Below are 17250 nucleotides of genomic sequence, written 5' to 3'. Positions count from 1 at the left end.
AATGTACGTATAACTGTAGGATCCTCTTGCACCAGTCTTGCACGCCCAGTTGTTGTTATGACTACGAAGTCGTAAATCCGCCATGTTTTTCCATCGGTAGCGTTGCGACAGAGACGGAGAAACCAAACGACATGAATGTAGAAAGTAATCATACGGCAGAGAGAGAGAGCGAGCAAACGGATCACGGCAACGCAGTTGCTGTCCAAACTACTCTCGGAGACGAAGGTTTAATTACTTTTAAACAAAAGTAGAATCCATAATAATGTTGCTGTTTTTGGGGCCTACTTCCACTGTCATGTGTAGCTAGCAGCTAGCCACAATTAGCTAGCATTGTTACTTTGCTTCTTTCATGTTTTGGGTGTTATAATAGTGGTTCTGTCATCGATTAAGGAGCATTTGGATGCTCCTGTTTTGCTATGCAAATGTTAAAAGTTACATTAACAACCACATTAATTGTTTCAGATGAGGATGTGCACAAATGCGGTCGGTGTCAGGCGGAGTATTCTACCCTTGATGCTTTCATTCAACACAAGCTGCTACAGAACTGCAAACGGCCGCTTGAACTACAGGAGCAGGTCGTGGTATCCAGAGAAGCTACCCAAGAGGTAAGATGGGAGACAAAAATCCAAACAAACAGATTCCTGCTATATTCCCAGGTTTCTTATCTACACGCCCGAAACTATTTGTACCAGGTTTCGGCACCCTCTGAAACCCACACCGAAGTGACGAAATTGGTTGAAGAGGCATCCTCAGATGAACCCGAGAAAACTGAAACCTCCGGTGAGTCTGCATTGCCATTATTTGAAAAGTTTTCACCTACGTAGCAGACACTAAATGGGTATGTGTTTGATGTCTAGCTCAACGATGCCTGCAGTTACACTGGGTTGATGGATCCCAAAACCTTTAGGTGTGTATTAAAATAGCCACTTTGTCTAATTGGTCGAATGTTTCTTGCAGGTGAGCCAGATGTGCTGCTGGGCCGAGGACAGCGGCGGAGGACTGCTTCGGCGAAGGCCTGTGAAAGGGTCGTCCACAGCAGTAAGCCACAGCTCTCCGACACCTCGGACAACTCCAAGCAAGCATACGAAGTGAATGAGGCGGGACGCTACGTCTGTTACATGTGTGACAAAACATTTAAGACTGTAAGTGGTTATACACGTTCATCTTTTTACTGTAGGCCAAATAACCCGAGTATGATCACCAATGCTGCTGTTGGCATTCCTCTCCAACCATGTAGTTGGACATCTGAGGGACAACCGCCCCGCCTGGGCTTTTCTGCTATGTTTTCCGGTTAATTTGTGATTTACTAATGTCAGATCTTGCAGCCCTACTATGTAATAGCTGAACTTCTGCAATTCGAGCACAGAGCAGGGGCCTCCAACTAAAAATTGCTATGGGCAGAGTACCGGCAACTTTTTTGTTTTGTATGAGATATTTTACAGAAGAAAACAAATTTGCTTGAGTGAATCAGGCTTTAATTTAATAAGGGGATTTAATTTAATAAGTGTTTTTCCTAGCGGGGCCAGTCCACACTGTCTGGATTTTTGAAACATATACTTTATTTATTTATTTTTTACAGTTTACTACTGCTTCTGTTTTTGCTTGCCAACTTTGAAATTTTACGTGTCCTGCCTTCAGCAACACGATGAGTCAAAAACAAATACGAGGCGAAAGAAAGTGAAACGCTTCTTTCATTGGATCTCTTCTGCCAAATATTGCCAGCATCCCTAATGAAACCAACAAAATGGTCAGTGTTTTGCTCCTTCCGTAACGTTTCTTCTTTGACTTTGACCTCACCAGACCAACATCCTAAGGACCCATTTGAACACCCACAGTGAGCAGAAGAACTTTGCCTGTGAGCTATGTGGCTCTGCATTCCGCACCAAAGGCTCGCTGATTCGCCACTATCGCCGCCATACAGGTGAAGGAAGTGACATGTTCTTCATTTGAATCCAGTGAATTTCAGTGAAAATATCTGACAATATAGAAATATATATGTCATAGGCCTTTCCCACATGAACTCCGGATCATCTCCTGAGAATCAGGTCCGGAGATTATCCGGAGCTGCCCTTTCATACATGCAACTGGAGATAATACGCATCAGACCTGTTCACACATATTGGAGATACTACTGGCAAGGGGTGGTGCCTGGGTAGAATGTGTAGGAAGGCAGGGCGCAATGCAAAAAATAGGCAGCGGAAGTCGCAGTGTTTTGACACATTGAAGATCTCGGCTGAGGCTTCCAAATCTGTAATGGTGACTCTTTTTGCGGTGATATCAATACTGCATTTATTTAAACGTATCACAATATAGTGTTGAAAATACTGGATTTTCTAACTTCGATACAATACCTCGAAAAATATTCAATACCATTCTCAATACAATAGGGAAAACTTTACACCTCATTTAAGGCATACAATTTTCGATTTTTATTAACCCAATCACTGAGTTTTTTTCTGAAAACAACATACCGAGAGTAAATGGAGTTTCTCCGCAACTGCAAAGTTTTACTATGCAATCTTGGTAGTGAAAGAAAGATTGTTGTGTTATTGAGATATTCAATCTGGATAATACTTGTTTAAAGTGAATAAAGCTAGAACACAGCATAAGGGAAGATAAAATTTCCACCTGAAATAAATGTCCTATTTTAGATTGAATGCCACCTCACGCACAGCATCTGATGAGTACCTGGGTCAATATATTATGATGCCAATAATGTAGAGCAACAATACAGGTTTTAGTAGAGGTAGGTTCAGGCAGAATCTCAATGTACTTTGGAAGTACCAAAGTACCACCAAACAGCACTCATGCTGTTTCTTTCTCTGCCAAAACCGGTCGTGGAGGAACTTGACATCATCAGAAGAGAAAAGTATTAAGCAGCTACACTCTGTGCTCCCTGTTTTGCCCCAGTCGCATGATAGAAACGTCATCAACACTAGAGAATTTATACTAGGGACCTAGTTGGGTTAACTCCGGGTAAATTCTAGAGGGGCGGAATCAGACATTTGCGAAGCCCCTCTGGGTATAATCGGGGGAATTTCTGGCATACAGTGCATCTGTGAAAGAGCTATCATTTATTTTGAAGTTCACACACACAAACGGACTGATGCCTAATGATTCGTAGCAAGGAGCAAAGCTCTAGTAATCCTTAGGTGTGGCACTATGCATACATCCTTTGGGACCATCATTAAAGGCAGTATGTACTGGGGTTAAACTTTGTAATTGGAAGCAGTCACACCAAAAAGATAAGAAGATTTCAGCCTTAATAATGGCCCCAACGACCCCCTGTTTTGATCTGTTATTCTGGTTAAATAGGTCATTCTATTTCCTTCCGTGTGCTCTGTACTCCATCTCTAGACGAGCGTCCGTACCGGTGTGTTCTCTGCGGCTTGTCCTTCCGAGAGTCTGGCGCCCTCACCAGACATCTGAAGTCCATCACACCCTGCACAGAGAAGATCCGCTTCCACCAGTTCAGTGAGATCCTGGTCGGAAAGGACGGCATTCAGAAAGGTTGCAATTGCTTAAATTTGGGTTTTTGTCTGTGGTGCCACGGTATTTAGTTTTGATATGCGGCTGCAGGCTTTATACACTAAAATCCACCTTGAGACAAACCGGCTAAATCGTTTTTCCGTTATAGTCTTTAGCCATATAGTAGAAACAAAATAGTAATAAGACTTGATGTCAAACACAAGTCATAGCAGTGGAAACTAAATATAAAGCTGATAGTATTTTTGTAATGAATGAATCTTCTGTTGTGAGGTAGAAACTATGGTGGTGATGGAGCCGCGCCCCCCTCTGGGTGACCCGGAGGTCATACAACAAGTGCACTTCACAGTGGAGGAACAACAAGTAGGCCCTGTGCACACAACCAGCATGTACTTTTTCCAGAAGAGTTTTAACAATATAGGACTAAGGAGTTCAACTCCAATGTCCACATCCTTGAGTTCCGGCATGCATTTCCCAACAATTTAAAAAAATATTTCGCACACACATACACGGCCTCTGGTTTGAAACTGTGTACAGTACAGTTTCATTCAAACTGTTTTGTAAAGTAGAAGGGTTAAAGTGTGTGCAAAACCCTTAGCTAAATGTAAGTAATGGAACAGAATGACTGTTCACCCTGTGGCCAGGTGGTAGTGGAGCAGGTACCTGCTGAGACGCTGGTAGCTACTGGGGCAGTGGGGGACAGCCTCATCTGCCAGGCCATCATCAACTCTGGCATCGGCCTTGAGACGGAGACCACCATGCCAGCAGAAACGACAACAACGCTGGCGGCGGCGGTGGTGGAGGAGGTGGGGCAGGAGGAGGTCAGAGAGGAGGAGGTCGAGGAGGAGGAACACCAACAGTCACCCGAGACAATCGAAAAAGTGCTCTTTGAAGACCCCGATTCGGAGCAGATCCATGTCACTGAGGAGTGTGTGGAGATGGAGTTGGAGATGGAGGAGGTAGAAGTGAGTGTGTGATGTTATTATTACTTGTTATACTTGTTATGGTCTACAAGATGTATCATGGCTGGATGGAAAACGTGTTAGTGTAGGACTGCATCCGTCCTCCATGGTTGTCTGTCTTGCTATTGAGGTTTAACTTTTATCCCCAAATCATTACCTGCTTATTTTTTTTTCAGGATATGTCGGAAGGAGAAGAGTTTCAAAAATTGGCGAAATTGCACAAATGTCCACACTGCAACCGTTCCTTCAAGGGCCTCAACTACCTGCGCTTTCACATCAAGGGCCACTCTGGTAAACAGATGCCCCCCCGCTGGTTGCACTGTATAACTGTATAGGAGAGCTCCACAATAAATTCATAGTGATCGAAATCACGAAATATGCTTCTCCAATTAGATTATCGTGAAAAGTAAAAAATATATATGTTTATTAGAAATATAGGTCCCCCTGAATAAGAATTTAATCGGTTAATTGCAATGAATAACAACAATATTCTGCAAAATAATCACAATTCAAATTGTTGTCCCAATCTTGCAGCTCAACAATATAGGTTGAATTAAACATCTGGGTGAAATAGCCGATAGGTTGTAGTTCCTACCCTGTCCGGGTTGACCCACTGCTCTCACACATGTTCATTTGGCCAACACATCATCTGCTCATTATACTGATTACCAGATTTCATCTAATTAAGGCCCCTATGCTCAGAATCACAGACCATAAATGCAGTCATTAGTAGAGATAAACCGATATGGATTCTTTTAGGGCTGATACCGCTTTTTATCATCAGCCGATGGCCGATACGGGCTGCCGATTTTCTTGAGCCGATATAAAGATATACTTTTTTTTTTATAAAAGCGCAAACATCGACCCGATATATATCGGTCAATCACTAGTCATTAGCATAGAAGCAAACGGTGTACCTGTGACTCCGTCTTCCTAATCTTTTTCAATATTTTGAAAACCCCTGAGCATATTTTGTATTTTTAACCAATTGAGGGTCACACATTTTAGTATGTAGAATCTTTCATTTGTTCTTGTAGTTTGAAGCTTTAAAAAGTTATTCACTTAGGACCGCCAAATAGGATAACTAAAGAAATGTGCTCTATAATTGCTAGGTTTGTACTCGCATAGTACATTTTCATTCTATAAAGTATTTTGTAGTCTTTTTATTTAGATTAAGCATATTTCTTATGCTGGCCATTCGATGCATGCACAAGTCTTCCTCTATGTTTTCAAAACGGACCATTTCAGATCTGCACTTCATGTTAATATCCAACCTCTTCCTCCCGCCGCCCCAGGCTACAAGCCCTTCAGGTGCACGCTGTGCCAGAAGGAGTTCCTGACGGGTTACCTTCTGAAGAAGCACATGGACGTGCACGTGAGCGAGAGGCGGTACAAGTGCGGCGAGTGTGGCAAGCTCTACAAGACCATTGGGCACGTGCGCGAGCACATGCGCGCCCATTCGGATGAGCGGCCCTACCACTGCACAAAATGCAACAAGGGATACAAGACTAAGGTGAGCGCGTGGGCAAGTTTGATGAACTGCATTTTCGTTCATCAGCTTGGTCAGATAGCTATTTATGGTTATGATCCAACTAAGTCGATTTTGGAAGCGTGCTTAATGAGCGGGTAGAGGTTTAGGCAGTTGGCTCAAGAATGCCTCCATGAAGACATTGGGGTTCGAACCCAGTACCTTTTCACCGGGGGAGCTACCAGAACACCCTAAACAGTAGACCTGCCCACAAAAAATAGTCCTGCTCACTCCGTCCCGTGTGTCCTTGCTCAGAACGCCGTGCAGGTCCACCTGCGCACCCACGCAGAGGACAAGCCCTTCGTTTGCCAGTTTTGCCTGCGCGGCTTCCGGGAGAAGGGCTCCCTGGTGCGCCACATCCGCCACCACACCGGCGAGAAGCCCTACAAGTGCACCAAGTGTGGGCGAGGCTTTGCCGAGCATGGCACCCTCAACCGCCACCTGCGCGCCAAAGGTCAGGACACGCTTCACTCGGCCCTCGTGGTTTAAATGCGCATGCACTTAAACCCACTGCAATCCACCTGTCGGGCCATGGTCAATTCAATGTGCAAATCGGGTTTTCCGTTTCCTATGCGTTATGTCTTGAGCAGAGCGAGAGTAATGGAAGCAAATGAGATTAATAAATGAATCCATGGATCACTATGTTCGCCTTTTGATGTTTTCCCCCCGTCCGCTCGACGGATCCACCTGACGCCTCCGCTCCTGGTGCACCAGGTGGGTGCCAGAAGGAGGACGAGTCTAAGGAGGCGCACGACGACAGCGGCGGCGGGGACGAGGGGGAGGAGGAGGAGGAGGAGCAGCAGGAGACTGCCGACAGCCTGGCCACGGCCGCCATCATCTCAGAGGACCCCCACACCGTGTTGGTGGAGTTCTCCTCCGTGGTGGCCGACACCCAGGAGTACATCATAGGGGTGAGAAGGTGGAGGGGTCAGACGGGTGGGGTAGAACAGTATATCACCCCCCCGATATGGTAGGGGAAAGGAGTTGGCTTAGCTCAGGAGGTAGACTCTGCCATCGCTGTGTCAATGTGTGTATTAACCGATGTAAGTCGCTTTGGATTAAAGCGTCTGCCCTAATTGTAATTGTGAAACATGAGTACATGAAGGCTATTTCAGTTAAGTCGTTAAGCCAGGCCTTAACTACTGCTGTTTTATTTGCCCGGTTTACATAAACCCTAACACAAGTGTATCAGTTTATTTTAGCCCAATTTTACACAAGTATAAACATCGGCACTTTAGCATAATGGTAGTTTGTTTTTTTTCCTCCTACTTTTCCAAAATACGGGCCATTTTAGAAAGTGATCCTCGGTGAAATCCGCCGTTGGTCAACCCCTCTGGTCGGACACGAGTCCATTTTGTAATGAGACACTCGGAGAGGTTGTTTGTAAACGCTGGCAGTCTCATTTCTCTCTCCCCTGGCTCCCTCCAGACTCCAGCAGGAGAGGCGGTGCAGGGAGAGGAGGTCACGCTCATCCAAGCCACTGAGAATCAGGTCAGCACGCACACATGTACACATGCACACGCGCACAGTAATCGGGGCATCACCATGCCTACCAGAACCATGGCTAGCTCTGGATGTTGCTCTATCGCCAGCATTATAACAGCCAATAAACTGTCTGTTACTCACAGTATAAATGTTTACACAGACTTTTAACATATCTCTCCATGAAAAAAACACATTGTTTTGGTGAGTAAGTTAGTTGAAACCACTATCTTTATTTGAAACGTTATTTAACTAGCGTCAAACCCTCCTCCTCCTCCTCCGTCCAGATGGGCAACCACATCATGCGGGTGGTGCAGGAGATCGTCAACCAGTCGCGCGGCGCCGGGGGCGTGGCCGGCCGCCAGATCATCGTGCGCAACACAGAGCTCGACGAGGAGGGCGCGTCCATCTCGGACTGCGGCGACACCATCACCATCGCCACGCCCGAGAGCCTGACCAAGCAGGTGGCCATGACGCTGGCCAGCGCCATCAGCGACGGCACACTGCTGGCCACCAGCGGCACCACGGTGGAGACGGCGGGCGGCACCGTCACCATGGTGACCGCTGCCGCGGACGACGAAGCCGTCGCCACCCAGGAGTGCGTGGAGGTGATGGTGCAACATCAGCATGGGGGGGACTTTGTCCTCTCGGCCACGGAGGAGGTGGAGATACAGACGGTGGTGGTGTGAGGCCAGAGACGACTGGGAAGAGGGTTATGTTATGGTCGGTCACCTCAAGTGTTGAAGTCTGGAGACGTAGGTGGCGGGGATCCGTCTGTGCTCCTCCGATGCTGTCAAATGAGGCCAAAGTATTTTTAAGCTTGAACTTTCATGGCAAAGACTTGAGTTTTGAGATTGGAAAACGGGAGTTGTGTATTTTATTTAATGATTATGCTGCAACGAAAGCTTGCGACACATTACACATGAGTGTAATGTGCCTAGACATTTAGTTTATTCCAATCAACAGGATTTTTGTGTGTGTGCTAGTGTTAATGAGATGTTGATATTATGCATACATTAGAGATTTGTTTCTGGGAGAATGAGAGGAAACAAGGCCTTGACGTAGTTGACAGTTTTTACTACGCACAAAGGCTAGTTTGTGTTGTAGCCCAGTCTCATGTCTTTATAAGCAATACACATACACCACATGTATACGGTGCCTAAATTGCGGTGCCAATCTTAAGGATAGGTCTGGGTTTTGCTTTTAAACCATAAAGTATTGAGATTGTTGTGTTGCAAGATTAGCACGGCACAGGAACGGCTAATATTACTTTTTTTTGTTGTTTTTTTGTTAACAGATCGCTTGGCGATTGACATAATTAGTTTTTCCTTCTTGGTGAGTTTCGATGCAGTTTAAATTAACTAGTGTAGACCTCAGAGTAATTTTCACATGCATCAGTCCAATTTCGGGAATATGTTTTTCAAGAGCAAATCCAAATAGCATAATGGAGACCTACTGTTAGCTAGCTTGCCTAGTTTTCCGAAGAGGGAATTAATTGAGTTTGTATCACCTGTTGCCCCTGGTCTAGTTAAAGCATCTGAAATGTCATCCCCTCACCAAGCAAGATCTGCATGACAATGTGTACGTTTTAGTAGGGTCTTTGTACACACAAAATGCATCGCAAACTTGCTTGGAGCTAACTGAAAGGTCACGTGATGATTTGACCGGATGACCTTCTGAACTGCTTCACGTCAAAGAGAGTGGTATCAAAGCTAAACAGTATTTGTGGTGAGGCAAGAGATTAGTATGTGCGATTTGTCTTGCATAGCAAGTGTACTGTAACAAACAAACCCAAACCTACTGGATATCAAAATAAACTGCTTTTGATAAGATGAAATTCAAATTTGTTATGCATTATCCAATAATGTGTTTATAGAGCTTCATGCACCTTGCAAATTTTCTAGATTAGAGACATGTTGGAAGTGATATTTGTACGAGTTAAATGATAATTGATCTTCTCCTGAAGATCGCTTTTGTTTCCTTTGGAGTCTGGGTTGTTGATCGGTTATAAACATGGGCATGCTAGATGCAGTCCTTGTTGTCATAAGCCACAATTCTGTCACTTCCAAGGTTTGAAATTAACATTTCTTATTCATTGGAAACACTACAACTATGATGTGAAATATAGGCACACACCTGAAGTTTAACATTGTTTGTCTTTAGACCACTGTGGCAAATGCTATAAAATGGCCTCATCAACCCATGATAAAAAATCAACCCATGATAAAAATGAGGGTTAATTGAAAACCTTCTCTGAATTGTCAATTCCTTATCCAAACTAAAAACCCTTCCCCTGCCTACGTTCCATTCGCCTTTGCTTTGCAGTGAAATTTTAACGGTGTCGAGCTGCTCTAGCAATGCTTTGACATTGGTCGGCCGGTAAGAATAGCACACCTCACCAGATCATGCCTCTCGTTGGCATGAGTGAAATGTACTTGGAGACAGCTTGAGAGGTGTCATTGTTAAGCGGGAGCAGGCGTTGTGTATGTATGTAGTGTGAGCCCAGAGCATTGACACCGTAGGATTGCAAGTGTCCTCAGTGTCGACTGAAGTAGCATAGCTCACTGGATACTCTTGAATTGGATTTCTTTCATGAGAATAACTTGGTCTTGATCGTTTTGAGGCTTCGCTTTTGTTTCCTTTGGAGTCTGGGTTGTTGATCGGTGACAAACATGGGCATGCTGGATGCAGTCCTTGTTGCCGTAAGCCACAATATCTCCTTTGTGGGTAAGTGCCTCCGAAACGTTTTGAAACTCTGCGACCGTTCTTCACGAGTCTTTATAAAATATGGGGATATATTCCTTATCTAATCTCTTCTTTTAGATGTGCCAAATTACTTCTAAAAAGTATTCAGACTGTGTAGACCTCACAATGAAAGCCTGCAGCCCCCTAAACATGAATACAAACAGTATATATCACACTTAGGTAAAGGAAAATCCGAAAATGGACCCCTTTAACAGTTGCCTTCCCTCATGCTCTTCCTCCCACCGACCCGCCACCCCAGGTAAAACCTGGTGGCTACTAATGGTAGGCCTACGTCTTATTGTGGTGCTGCTGGCCGGCTTCACCCTCTTCAGTGATGAGCAGGAGCGCTTCGTCTGCAACACCATCCAGCCGGGCTGCTCCAACGTTTGCTTCAACCTGTTGGCCCCCGTTTCCCTGTTTCGCCTCTGGCTGGTCCACATCGTCCTCCTGTCTCTGCCGCACCTCGTGTTCGCCACACACGTCGCACACAGGCTCCTGTGGCATCCCAACTCTGGAGCGGGCTACGTGGCGATAAACCGCCAAGGGAGTCAGGGAAGCCCTTGCTCCACGCCAGAGACTTCCCAATTCCTCCTCCTCCATCATCATCAACTTCTTCCTGGGCAGGACCCCCCCCGGTGCGTGCGGCCCGTGCCGAGCTTCCGCTGTGCCTACCTGCTGGTCGTGACCGCGCACATCCTGATGGAGGCGGCCTTCGTGGCGGGTCACGTCCTCTTTTTCGGGTTCTCCATCCCAGGGAGCTTCCTGTGCTACGAGGCCCCGTGCACGTCGGGCGTGCAGTGCTACGTCTCCCGGCCCACGGAGAAGACGCTGATGCTCCACCTCATGCTGGCCCTGGCCTGTCTGTCGGTGGCGCTGAGCCTGGTGGACCTGGTGGCCGGAGCACGCAGGGCTCTGGGGGGGCGGAGGAGGGAGACGTCCGTGTCGGAGGAGGCGGGCAAAGGGGAGCAGAGCAGCGTGTCCTCCAGCGTGAGTGGCGCAGGAGACATCAACCTCCTCTTGAACAAGAGGATGGCCAACGAGTTTGAGAGCGACATCCAAGCCACGGCTAGCTTCTCCGCAGACAGTGTGCCTAATGTCGCCATGCTGAAGGGGGGGGCAGACTGTAAGGCTGGCAAGCGGACCGACGAGAAGGGCTTGCCGTGGCAACACAGTGGCAACGAAAAGACCGGGTTCTCGACGAATCCAAAAGCCATGCCCCTGCACTTTGTCCTCCACAACCAGCAGAAACCTCCGGAGTTGGCTTCCCTGGACGGCAGCCTAGCAACGAGGCTGGAGAACTTAACCCCGGCCGACACTAGGAAACAGGGCCAGCTGGCCTCAATGGAGTCCCCCTCTAGCTCCAGGCAGAACTCTACCCCCAGTGAGGGTCCTGACAAGAGGGCTTGGGTTTAGAACAAAGCAAATCTCCAGAAACTGTAATGTGGAATTGTAGCTTTTAAACTGTGAATGCATGTAAAGAGTTTGTTTTCTGTACCTTTTACTTTATGTAATGATGATAATAATCATTGTTTTTCAAAGGAATTATTGTAAGGTCCCCACATGAGTTTCAAAGTTGGTTAATATTGTGTGTTTATTTTCTTATTTTTCTTTTCTTTTGTGACAGCCCTTGTAAGTTTTATCAGGAATAACTTAATGATGTAGAAAACAAGCCCTGGAATGAAGTTTTAACACTTTAATGCTCCTTTTATAAAAGTGGTGTATTATAGCCCCACTAGATACAAATGTGCAAATAAAAACGGGCAGGTGCCATTATGTGCTCAAGTGTTCCTCATAAATACCAGACATAAAAAAAACAAGCTAACCTTCGAGATACAGTGGTTACAGAACTCAGCTGTTGTTGGGGTGACAGAGTTCAGCCACTAAAGACACACTGACCTGACCTCTGAACCTCTGACATAACCATGTATTCTCTCATGTCAGTCAGCCCTGACCTAGTTGAAGACGACCATCGCCATTTGACGTAGTGCAACCTCTGTGTATGTATCTCTGTGGTTGTCTTTCTTTTTCTATCTGTGTCTGTCCATCTGTCTCCTATGTATCTGGCCAGCTAGCTACATATACAGAGCTATTACATTAGTTTTTTCTTTTTATTATTATTTTATTATTATATATAAGTGTTTCACTTTTTTAGCTAAGCCTTTTGTAGTTTGCTAAATGAAAGGCCACCGCCTGTGTGATATTCATTTTGACCCCCTAGCGCGCGCGCTTACACACACACACACACACACACACACACACACACACACACACACACACACACACACACACACACACACACACACACACACACACACACACACACAAACACTCATACTGCCCCATTCTTCTGCTTTGGCATGTGGCGTGGCTTTAAGGAGGGGTGACCAAGAGTCAAGTGCCCAGAGAACAAGGCGTCTGTCCTGATGACCACCGCAAACCCAGGGACCCTACTGACGCCTACACACTTCAGGTGGAAACTAAATACTCACCAACACACACACACAATATGCAAGGGTTTATTTAAGTGCAAACATACCAAACACAATAATTCTAAATATGTATTCTATGTTTCGATCAAGGTAAGAGTGATCTACCTAAATAATTACATTGAACAGAACACATTATATTGATTCGGGTTGAATGATTTTAAGTTGTAAGAAAAAAAAATGATATTCAAAAGCGGTGAGCTATTCAAAGTTTTACAATCTATTTGTATGTATGTTATGTTTGTATACATTTATAAGAATAAGAAAGATTTCCAACTTGGCATTTTCTGGCATCTGATGGAGGAGTTTTGATAGTTTTGCATCATTAGGCCAAATCATTAAGACTGGTTTATATATATTTATATATATTTTCAACTTACCATATACTGTACAGCAGATTTCTAAACTCTTCCTTGCCATCTACCCATCTGTCAATGTAACGGATGAGTGCCAAATGAAATCCTATATTGGCTGCCAAGCAGGCTCATAATTAGAAATAGACATAGGTAATGTACTGCCATAAATGCAAAAATGTGCTAAAAAAAATAGTTCACACAGAAACAACTTTTCAAACGATGTTCATTTTTTTTTATAAATATCCAAGATATTTATAACTTCCTTGAAATAACCAAAACACAACCAATAATGTATATGAATGAATGTGGCTTATCAGTAGTGAAGGAATATGTGGGTGTGTGGAGTATATGGTGTATGCATGTTGAAGTGAAGTCAAACTACCAGCAGCTCTGACTGAAGGTAACCTAAAACCAATAGAAGAGAGGACCAGAGAATCATCCAACCGGAGCCTGATGTCATTCGATGATCCTGCTGCTCTCTGTCCATTGGTCAGCCCAGTAGGACAGGTCAACGATAGATAGAGAGGGAGTGGTCATCCAATGTATAGATACCTAATCAGGAATTCAGGAATCATGAATTTCACAAACACATCACCAGCACATTTATGTTGATTACATTATCAAGGAATTCTCACACGCAGCTCCTTCGCCAGCGCTACTGTCCCCATGAAACAGACCTTAATGTAACCTTGAGCTCATCCGCGGGCTATTTCTCACCTACTATCTGCTGCTCCGGTACTGGAGTTCACATACAGACACTTTAATCAGAAGAGGAGTCCCTGGACGCCACACCACGCGTTTCTGGGTCACTCCCAGGCCCTGGGAGAGGTACCAGACCAGAGGGGGGAGGCAGAGAGAGAGAGAGAGAGAATGAGAGAGAGAGAGAGAGAGAGAGAGAGAGAGAGAGAGAGAGAGGGAGAGGGAGAAAGAGAGAGATAGAGAGAGGTGGCAGGCAGGCAGAGAGTGCGATGGGAGGTATTTATAGAAAAATGGGGCTTCGCAGTACCTTTTCTGGCAAAAGGATCATATCAGGAGCGAGTGAGTGTGTGTCCCAGTTTTCCTGTTTAGCGCTCAGCGACAGTGCTGAGGCTGGGGCCGGACCAGTCCTACCCAGGATGGGGAGCCCGGCTCACGGACGCTCTGCCGCCCTCACTCCGGGCCTCCAGCCTGCTCCTTCTGCCTGCTTCTCCAGGCTACCGCTGCTCTGATTGCCGTCTGGCGGGACACTAGGAAGTAACTTTCATCAGCCTACAGATGTGACCTACAAGGAAGGCCAGATCTTGACATTCTACCCCTCCGTTCTCCAGTGTCGCCTGGGGTAGAGGATAGGCAGGGCAGGGAAGGGTAGGGTGGGGTGGGTTCCACTATTTTTGGGTCGGGGGAGGGTTAGAGCGGTGGGCAAGCTGCAGCTACAGGGTGTCAGTAGGCACCCTCAGGCTGCAAAGACCCCCAGGCCGGGGGGTGACTAGAGAGGCTGGCCGGCACCTGCCCCGCCGCTAGCCGGGCCAGGATGAGGCGCTTTCTGAGCAGGAAGGGCCGCTTCTCTCTGCGCCAGAGCGTCAAGTCTGGCCCCCGGTGCGCCTCCAAGGACTTCTGTAAGTCTCTTACTTGTTCTGGTTCTTGTTCATGTCATTTATCTTCTTGCTCCTATTCTTCTTCTACTTTTTCCTTACCTACCTCTCTATCTTCCTCTTAGTCTTTTTCCTCTTCCTCCTTTTTTAAGAATCTCTCTCTTGTCATGCCATCACACTTCTTTGTTGGGGAATTTGACTCGAGACAAGGCAGTGGGGGATGGGTTTATCTGGGTCGCTGGCGTTGTGTAGAAAAACAAGTCCCTTGAGTATTCGATTTATCATTTTGTTTTGTCTCCGGGATTGGTTTGAGTCCTGGGGTCAAGAGGAAATATACTGCTGCTTCCTAGTCCGCAACCTGCTATTAATCTGCCGCCCTTTTCGATGGGAGCAACGGCGTTATTCACTTATTATGTTTTCACTATCGAGTGAGTCTAAAGACATGCAGCTCTGAGAGGGTTTGACTTGTTCAACATTTCCTTACGTTTCCAACGTCTCAAAACAAAGTGACATAGAAGAGCAGTGACGGTAACTGGTAGACTAGAGGTTTTGTAAGGTATGTGTGTGTGTGTCCCAATTCAGGTGACCTTTTGAACTACTGTACATCCAGCGGACAGTGCATGAAGGGTAGAGCTAAATATTTTAGCTGACATTTTTAGTTTTTGTTGAAATAAAAGCTTGAAAAGGGACCTGTTAAATCAAGAGTGGAGCAACATAGAAATTAAATGATAAAAACGGGATTATAAACTAACTTATTGGCATTCATGGCCTTCCGCTTCAAACCAAAGCTTGAATTTGATCTGCCTTACATTCCTTCACCTTCACCTACCCCATATTCGTTTCCATTGGTATCTAATCAGCATGTCTTCTTAGAATCTGTTCTTGTTAATTACACATTTGTCAGTACAGAGCAGCACAAACCAATAGTTTACTGTACATTTTATTCTTTGTATACCAATCATACTCATACTATTTCAATATAATTCCACATGCGGTAGTGGCCTTGTAAAGAATAATCCTTATTAACCTAGTGGCCAAATTTTTGAGTTCGGTTGGTAAACATTCTAGAACCTTTCGAAAACTTTTCAAAAGTTTTTTTTTCTACATCCCATTCCCATCCAGGTAGCCTGTAGAGTGAGTTTTGATTTAATTACATTTTTTCCAAATGACTAGTCTCACAAATTAGACTCTGGTAAACTAAACCTTGCCATAGAAGGATGGAAGACCAGCTAAGACGTCCTGTCCTCACACCAACGTCCTCAGAAAAAAGTGTCTTTAAAGGCTTTAATTCAAACCTGTATAGTCGACTGGCCACTGTAGAAATAGGTTTGTGACTGACATTTGTTCTTCTCATACCAACATCTCGCACTATTAAATTAGTTTATCTTTAGAAGAACACATCCCAAAACAGGAAACTCCGCTCATTGCACCTTCTGGTATCTACCCCCCCCCCCCCCCCCCCCCAGCTATAGCATTGTTGAACATCTGGATCTGAAATAAACCCACACCCAACTTATTTCTATGACTGCTAGGTATAACTACGCAAGGGGGCTTTGGGCTTATTGGTTATCCTCAGGATAACCAATAATCGGACAGAGTGATGTCCTCAAGGAACTTCTCAGTGTGTGTTCAGACCAACGGGGATGACTCGTTTTGTTTGCACCACAATCCAAGAGGCACGTGAGTCGGTGGGACGCAGACAGGTGGCCTCTATAAGGCTGCGGCTCTTGGACTCAGTGGACGTGATGGATGTGAAGAAGCAGAGATTAACTGGAGTGCTCTGCTAGTAGGGCGCCGCGCATCCCTCCTGCAGCAGAAGAATGAGGCCAGTGAGGACCAGGGGAGGGCCAGCAGATCAGCTATTGGGCCGCTAACGTTAACTCTTCACTCCAACCCACCACACCCGCTTCCTCTCCCATCCCCACCCCCTCACCATCCGCTGTCATGGCTGTCCGTCAACCGGTAACACCTGTCTTGCATTGTCACTGTTTTCTTATTTTCAAGGTGAGATATTTTACTTTTTGCCAGAAGTTTACTTTTGCCAGTGTCCTTGAGGTGTCCTACTTTAAAATATAAATGGCCTGGCCTTCATTTCAGTGGCTGAATGAAGCAGCCAAACTGATCCTGCAACTTTAAATACAAACTGCCTGCCTCTTAAGTGTACAAATAACGTATATACGCCGAGTATAGTAACGAGTATAGTAGAGTTCTTAGACTAACTTTAGTATATCCATTGGGAGAAGTTGGGGAAAAAAAGGCATTTTGCTTTTCATTGGCCATGATGAAGACAACAAAAGCAGCAAAACGTTTCCGTATCTAAAACTTTTAGGTGCTGGCCACTATCGGCTAACACAACAAATAATGGTGATACTATTCTGTTAACATTGAAATCATCCATAAGAAATAGTTGTTAGTAACCAATTAGCTTTGCATCACTATCTCCTATACACTAATAAGTTAAAGGCTAACTTTAACATGAATAAAGGGTTAACTATACAAATACAATTCAATTGGCTTGACATGTGTGTGTGTGTGTGTGTGTGTGTGTGTGTGTGTGTGTGTGTGTGTGTGTGTGTGTGTGTGTGTGTGTGTGTGTGTGTGTGTGTCTGAATGCCTCCAGACCTGGGCCTGCCC

General features: G+C 45.4%; 2 protein-coding genes across 3 annotated transcripts in view; both read left to right on the top strand.

Annotated features, from left to right (window-relative positions):
- The first annotated feature begins 104 nt into the window (after nucleotides 1–104).
- e4f1 (E4F transcription factor 1) lies at nucleotides 105–9275 on the top strand. Of its 2 annotated transcripts, none has more exons than XM_079745727.1 (14): nucleotides 105–225; nucleotides 463–605; nucleotides 693–780; nucleotides 958–1142; nucleotides 1801–1921; nucleotides 3358–3510; nucleotides 3764–3849; nucleotides 4131–4451; nucleotides 4625–4739; nucleotides 5744–5961; nucleotides 6232–6430; nucleotides 6691–6887; nucleotides 7405–7467; nucleotides 7746–9275. In XM_079745727.1, the coding sequence occupies exons 1-14, from the start codon at nucleotides 132–134 to the stop codon at nucleotides 8145–8147; spliced, it is 2385 nt and encodes a 794-aa protein (XP_079601853.1). In that variant the 5' UTR covers nucleotides 105–131; the 3' UTR covers nucleotides 8148–9275. The 2 variants fall into 2 exon arrangements, with proteins under 2 accessions (XP_079601853.1, XP_079601852.1); XM_079745726.1 differs by having other exon boundaries at nucleotides 108–225; nucleotides 4131–4445.
- Nucleotides 9276–14555: 5280 nt separating this feature from the next.
- grid2ipa (glutamate receptor, ionotropic, delta 2 (Grid2) interacting protein, a) overlaps nucleotides 14556–17250 on the top strand; it is a gene marked incomplete at both ends in the record, with an annotated part of 30110 nt that continues 27415 nt past the window's right edge. The window contains 2 exons of the mRNA XM_079747098.1: nucleotides 14556–14640; nucleotides 17237–17250. The exon at nucleotides 17237–17250 is cut by the window's right edge and continues 240 nt beyond it. Coding sequence (XP_079603224.1) covers nucleotides 14556–14640; nucleotides 17237–17250 — 99 coding nt within the window. The remainder of the gene's footprint in view (nucleotides 14641–17236) is intronic.

The sequence above is a fragment of the Pollachius pollachius genome (assembly GCF_949987615.1).
Source record: "Pollachius pollachius genome assembly, chromosome: 11".
Lineage (NCBI taxonomy): Eukaryota > Metazoa > Chordata > Actinopteri > Gadiformes > Gadidae > Pollachius > Pollachius pollachius.
This window is presented reverse-complemented; position numbering and strand designations above follow the sequence as displayed.

Excerpts from the sequence above, each read along its gene's own strand:
- e4f1 (XM_079745727.1), top strand. The coding sequence starts at position 132 with ATGAATGTAGAAAGTAATCATACGGCAGAGAGAGAGAGCGAGCAAACG. Across the intron at positions 226-462 it reads AACTACTCTCGGAGACGAAG|ATGAGGATGTGCACAAATGC; the intron begins GTTTAATTACTT and ends TAATTGTTTCAG. Across the intron at positions 4,740-5,743 it reads TCACATCAAGGGCCACTCTG|GCTACAAGCCCTTCAGGTGC; the intron begins GTAAACAGATGC and ends CCGCCGCCCCAG.